General features: G+C 39.6%; 2 protein-coding genes across 3 annotated transcripts; one reads left to right on the forward strand and one right to left on the reverse strand.

Moving 5' to 3' along the window:
• Positions 1-713: 713 nt before the first annotated feature.
• On the reverse strand, positions 714-2137 carry LOC143017786 (uncharacterized). The gene has a single exon (XM_076172671.1). It carries the CDS (start codon positions 2067-2069, stop codon positions 744-746), a length of 1326 nt encoding a protein of 441 aa, XP_076028786.1. The 5' UTR covers positions 2070-2137; the 3' UTR covers positions 714-743.
• A 349-nt stretch (positions 2138-2486) lies between these two features.
• LOC143017787 (large ribosomal subunit protein uL3-like) lies at positions 2487-9050 on the forward strand. 2 transcript variants are annotated; one of them, XM_076172673.1, is made up of 8 exons: positions 2487-2589; positions 4952-5144; positions 6447-6615; positions 7024-7159; positions 7655-7841; positions 8002-8204; positions 8597-8752; positions 8859-9050. In XM_076172673.1, exons 1-8 carry the CDS (start codon positions 2587-2589, stop codon positions 9006-9008), a joined length of 1197 nt encoding a protein of 398 aa, XP_076028788.1. In that variant the 5' UTR covers positions 2487-2586; the 3' UTR covers positions 9009-9050. The 2 variants fall into 2 exon arrangements, with proteins under 2 accessions (XP_076028788.1, XP_076028787.1); XM_076172672.1 differs by lacking the exon at positions 2487-2589 and adding an exon at positions 2809-2844.
• Positions 9051-9501: the final 451 nt, after the last annotated feature.

Here is a 9501-nt window from a genome sequence, read left to right on the forward strand (position 1 = left end):
AATTGGAATGTTTGTTGAGCAGAGAAGGAAGAAAGAGATGTATACGAGTGGAGAATGGTTGTGAATAGACTAATTGATGTGGTCTGAATGGATTTCTCCTCATCTTCTTTATTTGTGCATGAGTAAATGAATGTAAATTAATCAGTGGGGCCCTGCTGTGGATTTGTTGTATCTTGTCCCATTGCTTCTGACCCAAGCAGTGGATGCAGCTTAGGAATGATCCTTCCTCCACAAAGAGCTAAGATAAAAGGGAAGCAAAATTGGTGTTAGTTGGATAGCTGAGAGTTGGGTGTTTGCCTTGGCTGGCTACCCCCCTTAAAAGGAGGAGAAACTTTTTGTGTGCACACATACATGTATCAATATCTATGCATTGAAAATAACAGATTCATCTAAAATCACATCCAATTGAGCAACTGAGGCATTAACACTATGAAAGATGATTCTTGAAGGGGGGGGTTATTAAAATTTCTAGTGGCGTAGATAACCTGTGAATGGAAATATTCTTCACAGCAAATACATGGCTATACCCTATTGATTTTAACTTGAGCCTTTAGGAGTGGCTTGGTTATTCCCTAGGAGTCTGTGCTGCTATCATATCACTCTCCTCAAAGGGGATCACTACCTCTTTTATATACAATATTTGACTTCTTTTCCACACCACCACTGGGGTAAAAGTCAAGGTGCGTTTTTTTTTATGGAGGTTTCCCCTGTAGGCCTAGTCCTCACTTGATTTTAATCACAATTCAATCAGAATATTCATCATCTGAGCTTTCTGTGATATTGATGATGAAGGATTCAATGTATTCTTCTATTATCATATCTTGTTTAGCATCCTGTTTCTGAAGCTCTTCTGTGTGTCTTACAGCTTCCATCCAGTCATCAGATGTCACTCTTTTGATTGCTTCTTTGGCTGAAATTTTAAGATCAGCCATCTTTAAGTTGTTTTGTTTTGCCACATATGATTTTACTTGAGCCCAAATTAGTTCAATTGGATTATATTGGCTATGATACGGAGGGATCCGTATAATCTTGTGCCCTGCCTCATCAGCAATGGTATCGATTACGTATTTCTTGTGTTCATTGCTTATCTTATTTCTTGCCAGCTCGTACAACTCAGCTTTTGACAACTCATCACTTGGCTGAACTCCCTCCTTTGTCAGCCAGTCTTTCAACTCTCCTTCTCTCCACGATGAGGTAGGTAATTTCTCCAGCAGCGCGCTGTGGTACGACGAATTATCCATAACTATGACAGAGTTGGGGGGAATATTTGGCAGTAACTGTTTTCTAAACCATTTCTCAAAAACTGTGGCGTTCATTTGCTTGTGGTAGTCCCCATCATTTTTAGCTTGAATAATTAGTTCGGCATTGCAGACAAAACCATTGAGTGTTCCTGCATGGAGAATTATCAAATTATTGCATTTTCCAATGGGTGTTTTTACTTCTGTGGCTTGAGATGAATTGGTGTCAATCCAACGCCCACCAACAGTGTAATTTTGATTCACCCATGTCTCAGCAAGGTAAACGATGTTATGAGACGACTGTCCAAGTTCCTGCATTGTTCTAATAAACCTTGTACGAGCAGCAACGACATCGTTTCTTTCCATAGGAATTTTGTGACCGTCAAGTTTGACATGTTTAAATCCGATTCGCATGAGAATCTTACGAAGGGAGACGAGGCAGCCATCGAATGGAATTTTAACTCTGAGCTCCTCCCTTATATTGTACAGAGTAGGAATTTCTTTTCTTTCATAGAAGCCCAGGACGCATCTTCTCAAGACATTCTTATCATAATCATTGAAGTCTGTAACAGGGGGACGACGATTTTTTTTCTTTGATGAAGAGAGCGTAGGTTCTTCCGGTGCATTGTCTGTGTCGCAGATGTAGAGAATCCTCTTCACAGTACTTTTGCTGACGTTGGTTGCTTCTGCTGTCCGTGCAAGTGCTTGTGTGGGCGGTAGTAAAGGTCCTCTATTTGCCTTTTCTCGCAAGAAATACTTGTTAACGTTATATATTATCTCTTTTGCTTCGCTGTGCAGGACGCGAGAATGCGATTTTGGTGAATTTTCCATGGTTTCGGTAGGGTGAGTAGTGCGGTGCCGCTTCTCAGCTTGAGTCAAGGACAGCTCAGTGTAAATAATGGGGTAGGTGATAGAATATGAACCATTTTCATGGGAGTGGTTGATTTCTGGAATAAATTACCTAGCAAATACGGACAGTGTATAACTAATATTCTAGACAATTCTGAATGAATGTATAGTAGAAAGAGCATTGTAAACTATAAAAATCATAAGGCTTGACATGAGTCTTGTTCCTACTGTATTATGGTCATATTACAATATTTCCTCGTTTTATGACACATTGTTACTTGTGTCTACTATCAGTAATTTTAAGAAAACTAACTGGGTCTTTCAACAATAACCAGAAAGTTAATATACTAAGGTAAATACATAACAATAAATGAGAATTGTGATTATTTTTTGAATTACCGCCAGAACTAGAGATCTGGCAACAATGTGCGCAGAGATTCTCGAATATAAAATGCTGCGCATCCAGTTTTCCCGTCCCTTCCTGCCTTCGTGAGACAAGATGGTAGGTGCTTGTGTGTTGTGCTCGTGATTTTTTTTTCTTTATTACTATTGCTTGCGCCGTCGTGTATTGATTGAAGACTGGGAGTATCGTTATATAATGCAGGCTTCAGTTAAGACTATTACGAATATTATTATTGGAGTCTCGTCATTATGTCGCTAGTTGTCTGTGCGGGTGAACAGGCATGTGATGCAAACGTGGTTTTCAGTTATTGTTAGATCGGTTTTAATTTGTAAAATGTGTATAGCTGGTGATCAGGTAATTTGTCCATAAGTACGTAGGTTGGAAGACCCTGTTAATGAACAGCAAAATTTGAGATGACTTCGCGTAGCATAATGATAGTTATGGTAAAACCTAAAGGGGTAACAAAACGTAGCACATGGTGACATGTGAATAAGTTGTAACTTAATTGTAAAGATGTAAGGTAACGTAGCCTATAGGGTTATTGCAAGCAGTGAAATTTTCGTGACTGCTGGAATAGAAACTAAATGTTATTAGTGATGTAAAATTTACATGAATATTCAACATCGACAAATACCGTTAACTTTAACACCAAAGATCAGAAATTGAAGAAACGCAAGATGTCGCCTATTCTCAGTTGTGTACATGGACGCGATATAGCGTTAGGAAATTAAATTAATTCTGTAAATTATAATACATGAACATAATATAAACATGCGATTTTCTTGGCGGAAATTAAAAAAAAAAAAAACCTTGCTACAAGTACAAGCCAATATAATTTTCAAAATTAATTTTCTAACGCTACATTCGATATTGCGTCCATGTACACGCTGAACATTTACCCTGTTCTTAAACTAGTTTGTGCTGCTGTTTTAATTTTTTTGAACACGTGGGTTTTCATACGCTCCGTTCTCAATTTTTCACTCAAATTTGTCTGGTCTTCATGTTAAGTTGATAGATTAAGATAATTTCCAGTGTTGGACAGTAGTTATATGCATGAGGTTTTGTACAATAACAATTGCCTAAAAGGAAGTCTCGAGGTAGAAGAGTGTTCCCGCGCAAAGTGAAAGCGAATTGTGAAAGCATTTGGCGCGTTACTACTACTTGCTACTAATTATTATTATTATTATTAGGCATTTAATCTATATGCATGAATTGAAGATAATGAAGAGAGCACAATTTGAAATTACGATTACAAATGCAGAGGATAACGCAAAAAAGCTCGTTTCCATTTTGGGTCTTTATGATGAAATCTAAGTTTGATCAGAACTACTTTATTGATTTTCACGTTACTAGTTCTCGCGTATTTGACTTTCCCCCCTTACTCTGTGAGGCCACAATCATGTCTCGGTTCAAACTTCCTGGTTCAGAAATATCCATATCTCAATCATCAAGAGCTACCATTAGATCATTTCCGCCCTCTTAAAAAAAAATAACTAATTGATCAAATCTGCCATCTGGAGTCCACTGCTGATCAAAGGTCTTCAATCTTCATAGCATTCCATGATTCACACAACTGCACCATCCTCTGCCATGTTACTCCTGCTAACTTCTCAATCACTTTTCCACCTTCTGACTGGTTTTTCACCACACTTCCTATCTTGCAGCGTCCACTCAATAACACATTTGCTCCATTGCTCATCAGTTGTTTGCACTCTTACCTGCCCAATTTCTATAACTTTGACCACCTCCAATATTTTCACTTCCTGCTCTCACCCAACTTGCTCTATCGGTATCTGTATTATTCCAATCAATGATCTCTCCATCCTCCTCTGTGCAGTCCTTAGCTTTGCCTTTGTTTCCATCACCGTTGTCAGTTTCTAAGTCTCGCACCCATAAATTATTGTTGGCAGAATGCATTGCCTGTTGGGAAGAAAGCTTGTGCGGCTCCTCATGCTAAGCGGGTGTGCACCCGTTACGTGTCCAAAATGTAACAAAGGATTCTGCCCCGAATGCTTTCCAAGTTACCATAAGCTGGCTATATAATACACCCCTTCAAAATTGTACTTCATAGTTAATATTTTGGTGAAGGATACTAAGTTAGGTCATGCTTTTCAAACGCATAACACCATGGAAAATATGTTCCTGGCTGGTAATCTGTTATGTAATACATGTAATTTGACTAATAACGACTAAACTGAAAGGCCACAAAAGATGACTAGGCAATAATAGTATGAGAATACGATTGCTATAACTACCAAACAAACCTCTGAAAGAAATTTCCTACAAGACCCATTGAATGAGTTGTATATTTTGGGTTGATGCATTTTGTATCATAATTGAAGCTGTGAAGTTTGCGTTTGTCCGAAATTTTGCTTGATTCTGAAATGCATTTCTTGAATAAATCTTGACTACAGCACTATCGGTAAATTTGTATTCATGTAGACGAATTGTTTTCTTCCAGTCTCACCGAAAGTTTAGTGCGCCTCGTCATGGTTCCATGGGGTTCTACCCCAAGAAGCGTTGTCGCCGTCATCGCCCAAAGGTGAAGGCTTTCCCAAAAGATGACGAATCCAAACCTGTGCACCTCACTGCTTACCTTGCCTACAAAGCTGGTATGACCCATGTGGTGCGTGAAGCAGACAAACCAGGTTCAAGTAAGTACTTTGACAACATTATTGTGGGATCACTAATTGTGATATGTTAAAGGGTATATGTAAGAATTTGCAAGGTCTAGTAAAGCTTGGTTATTTATTAATGTGGGAGAGATGGCAAAACTTGAGTTTGGAGTCCTAATGTGGAAGAACTAGAATCTAATTGCTTGATTTGTTTGCCCGACAACTAAAGAAGCCATAGTGGTTTTCTTGGCTGATTACAGGCTCTGCAGTTGTTCCTGTTTGTGCGTGTGTTGGGTACTTGGAAATTTATCAAATTGTGGTAGGACTTGTTGCTGAATTTGCCGGTCTTGCCTTGTATCAATATAACAAGGAGTCGTTAATAGTTGCCATAGATTTGCTAGGAATTGGAGGTTAACATCGTGCTTGGTTACTTCCCCTGCACGAGACTTTTAATTGTTGCTGCTCGTAAAGATTAAAAACTCTGCAAGGGTAGACCTGTGTTGACTGAGCATAGAGAAAGGAATGACTAGCATGGATAGTGGAAAGTGATGGGCCCAAGAACACTGGGTGCACATATTAAGATTAGGACTAGAGGAAAGACATGCAAGAGCAAGTTGCTCGTGAATGTTTTCCTTGACAATGGGATCTTGTGTAGTTTGGTTTAACATTACAAACCCCCATTAGGAGGTTAGGATGGTGCCCCTTAGAGAACTTCGACAAGTATGATGAATTATACCCATGGTCCAACTTTCATAGCAAGATTATAAGTCACTTAACATGTCATTCACCAGTAACCTGCTTGGTCAGTGAGCATGGATATAGTTCATCATTGTGCCTAACGTATATTATAGTGACCATTAGTTTTGAAGGTTTGTACCATTTCTGGTACACCATTGATGCCATGTGGCTAGTCGGCATTTGCTGGCGATGCTACTAAGCAGCTGTGGAGCTGTTTGTGTGACAGTTAATCCTTGCTGCACATCATAGATAAATTAGTCCCCTGCCATATGGTGGGCGTGGGCTTAGGCTTGTATATTCCATAACTTTCTCGAGCTCCTAGTGGGTAGTGATGAGAGAGAGAAACCATACAAGTCACACTTTCACCTCCATTAAAGTTTTTTATACAGAGTTGTGTTTATGTACAAATGCCTTTTCCCCCATGTAAGTGGGGTGGCAGTTTAAATGTGTGGAGAAAAAGGAATGTAGACCCCATATACCCTGGGAGTGAGTGGGATGTCTGGTATTCCAAATTGTTGGGACTGCCACTCCAGTTATGTGATTGGTGTGGTTTTGAGTACATAACAGGTATGTGTGATACAACTTCATTTTCTTTACAAACAGAAATCAACAAAAAGGAAGTGGTGGAAGCAGTGACCATATTGGAAACTCCCCCTATGGTCGTAGTTGGTGTTGTCGGGTACATCAACACACCACGTGGCCTGAGAGCATTCAAGACTGTTTGGGCTGGCCACATCACAGAAGAATGCAAGAGGCGGTTTTACAAGAACTGGTTTGTATTTTAGTATAAAATATCAAAATTCGTTATACAGCTGTCTATGATGATTTAGTTCTAAAGCATCGTTTTTGGAGTGATTCCATGAAGCCTGTCAACTAGGGCGAACTGAAACAATTATATATTTGTCTTGGAAAATATATTATTACACATGTTTTATTAATTTTAAATTGTGCAATAGCTCTCTACTCCTCTGGCTTGTAGCCACGAGTCTTGGGCTTGTGTTGACTGGACTCCTCTCGGTTGTTGCTATGAAATTGGCCCATGGTCGGTTATTGCTAGCTAACCGAAGAGTCCAGGTACATGGAGAGAGGTTCACAGGAACCAAACTTCATGATTATTGGTAGTCTCTTCCTTGCTAGCCAAGTGCTTGTGATAGAGACCCAATAAATGTTTTTTAAATAGGCACAAGTCCAAGAAGGCTGCATTCACAAATGCTTCAAAGAAGTGGCAGGATGATGATGGGAAGAAGGAGATTGAAAAAGATCTTGCCAAGATAAAGAAGTACTGCACTGTCGTGAGGGTGATTGCCCATACCCAGGTAAGCCTAGTAGTCTTGTTGCATGAAATTTGGCTGACTTGGAATTCGGTTTCTCATCGTTGGATTCTGAATCTTGCATCATGCCTAGATTAATGGGGGGCAGGACCCGAGCCTATCAGCCATGGGGCTGTTAGGTATTTAGAGCTTGCCAACAATTTACATTGTGCTCTACTGATAGATGTGTGATACAGCAGTGGTTGTGCATCAGGTCAAAAGTGTAATGGTTTGTCTTGGTATAATGCAAAGTATAGCAGTTGTCAATAATAGTATGTTCAACAATCTTGGATCATAATGTGAATGTGGTTGCGTTAATTTTTGGGCTTTCTAGTTTTTTTTTTTTTTTTTTTTTTTTTTTTTTTTAAAATTCTGGATTCTTGGATCTTGTAATCCATATTTCATTTGCTTATGTTCAAATAATTTAAATTTTGCAACTGCATGTTATGTATGGCAGTGATGACCATACCTGTGCTACATAAGTTGTATTTGTTTCGACAGATCAGACTTCTGCGCAAACGCCAAAAGAAGGCGCATGTTATGGAGATCCAACTGAATGGTGGCTCAATCTCTGACAAAGTTGATTGGGCCCGTGATCATTTTGAGAAGCAAGTTCCAGTGGCTGATGTGTTTGTGCAAGATGAGATGATGGATATTATTGGCGTTACCAAGGGAAAGGGTGTTAAAGGTATGTTGCACTTAAAATTCTAATTGTGCTGGTTTTTATGATGAATCATGTGCTCAGACATTTCTTGTTGATAAAACTCATGTTGCCTTCCTTCTGAATTTACTGCATTTACCAAGGTAACTCGAGGGTTAAACTTCGAATAATATGAATTTTTTTCCAGGTGTTACTTCCCGCTGGCACACCAAGAAGCTTCCGCGCAAGACTCACAAAGGGTTACGTAAAGTTGCTTGTATTGGTGCCTGGCATCCTAGCCGTGTACAGTTCACTGTTGCACGTGCTGGTCAAAAGGGATATCACCACCGTACAGAGATCAACAAAAAGATCTACCGCATTGCTCAAGGTGTCCACACTAAGGATGGAAAGGTTGGTGTCCATAATGTTTAGTGGCTGTAAGCAGTGACAGTGTTCTAGAATGGATACTGTCAAAGATGTTCAGCCAAGATTAAAGTCCTTTTTTCGAGCCTCTTGGTTCTTATGATAAAGGGGTACCAAAAAGGCAACACAGAATGAAAGGAAGGTACCAACAAATTAGGATGTGCAAAATTGTCAAGATATCTTTAATGCACCAAGTGAATACAGCAGGTTGCAGATGGATGGGAAAGTGTCTTGTGTTGGGGGAAGTTTGTACATTGGGAAAGTGCCACTGCTGTTCAGGCATGTCCCGAAAGCATGCTGTATTTACAAGGTTGAAATAACAAAAGTGTATAAACTTAAACTTGAATGCCATACAAACTCGTAATTCTTATTTCTTGCAGGTAATTAAGAACAATGCTTCTACAGAATACGACTTAACTGAGAAGACAATCACACCAATGGGTGGGTTCCCTCACTATGGTGAAGTGAACAATGACTATGTAATGGTCAAGGGATGCTGTATGGGTCCCAAGAAACGTGTAGTTGCCCTGCGGAAGGTAAGCATTTTTCATAGTTAAGGTACTTTTTTATATGTAATATGTTTGATTTTCTGTGCAAGGGAAAGTGTGATTTGCACTCAAATTAATTTTTTCTTTGATACAGTCCCTGCTGGTCCAGACCAAGAGAGTCGCATTGGAGAAGATAGACCTTCGCTTTATCGATACCAGCAGCAAGTTTGGTCATGGACGATTCCAGACACGTGCGGAGAAGGCTACTTACATGGGTCCTCTCAAGAAGGACAAGAAGAATTGATAATGCAACTTTTGTACTTAACTAATGTACTGGTTGATTTAATGTGACTTTTCACTATCCTGTTCCAATATTCCAAAGTATTACAGAACACTTGAGTGTGCTCTTTTGATGTACTGTGCAATAGATGAGTCCACAGAAAGACGGCTGCACCAGGGTGGTGGGCAGGAGGCAAGGGTGATTTAGTCCATGGGAAAGGTAGTTGGGGCTGTCAGGGTTGTTACCATGGCTTTTCAGTGTGTACAGAAAGAGGATGGTATTAGAGATGAGGAAATGTAAGCAGTTTACTAGACAAGTACCGATATGTTGGAAAGGTATATGGTAATAGATGTTAATATTGGAGACGCTAGGAAGTGGACAAAGATGCAGCTGGAAAAAAGCTGGTGTTTGACCTATACAATGTCATTAATTTAGGCAGGGGAATTGGGTGATTGGAGAAAGGTAGTGTAGATAATTTTGATCCCATTCAGTTTGCACACCCAGTACATGTATGCCA

This window comes from Oratosquilla oratoria, chromosome 33, assembly GCF_046742065.1.
Source record: "Oratosquilla oratoria isolate Oo_2021 chromosome 33, ASM4674206v1, whole genome shotgun sequence".
Lineage (NCBI taxonomy): Eukaryota > Metazoa > Arthropoda > Malacostraca > Stomatopoda > Squillidae > Oratosquilla > Oratosquilla oratoria.

Excerpts from the sequence above, each read along its gene's own strand:
- LOC143017786 (XM_076172671.1), bottom strand. The coding sequence starts at position 2,069 with ATGGAAAATTCACCAAAATCGCATTCTCGCGTCCTGCACAGCGAAGCA.
- LOC143017787 (XM_076172672.1), top strand. The coding sequence starts at position 2,824 with ATGTGTATAGCTGGTGATCAG. Across the intron at positions 5,145-6,446 it reads AGCAGACAAACCAGGTTCAA|AAATCAACAAAAAGGAAGTG; the intron begins GTAAGTACTTTG and ends CTTTACAAACAG. Across the intron at positions 7,160-7,654 it reads GGGTGATTGCCCATACCCAG|ATCAGACTTCTGCGCAAACG; the intron begins GTAAGCCTAGTA and ends TTGTTTCGACAG.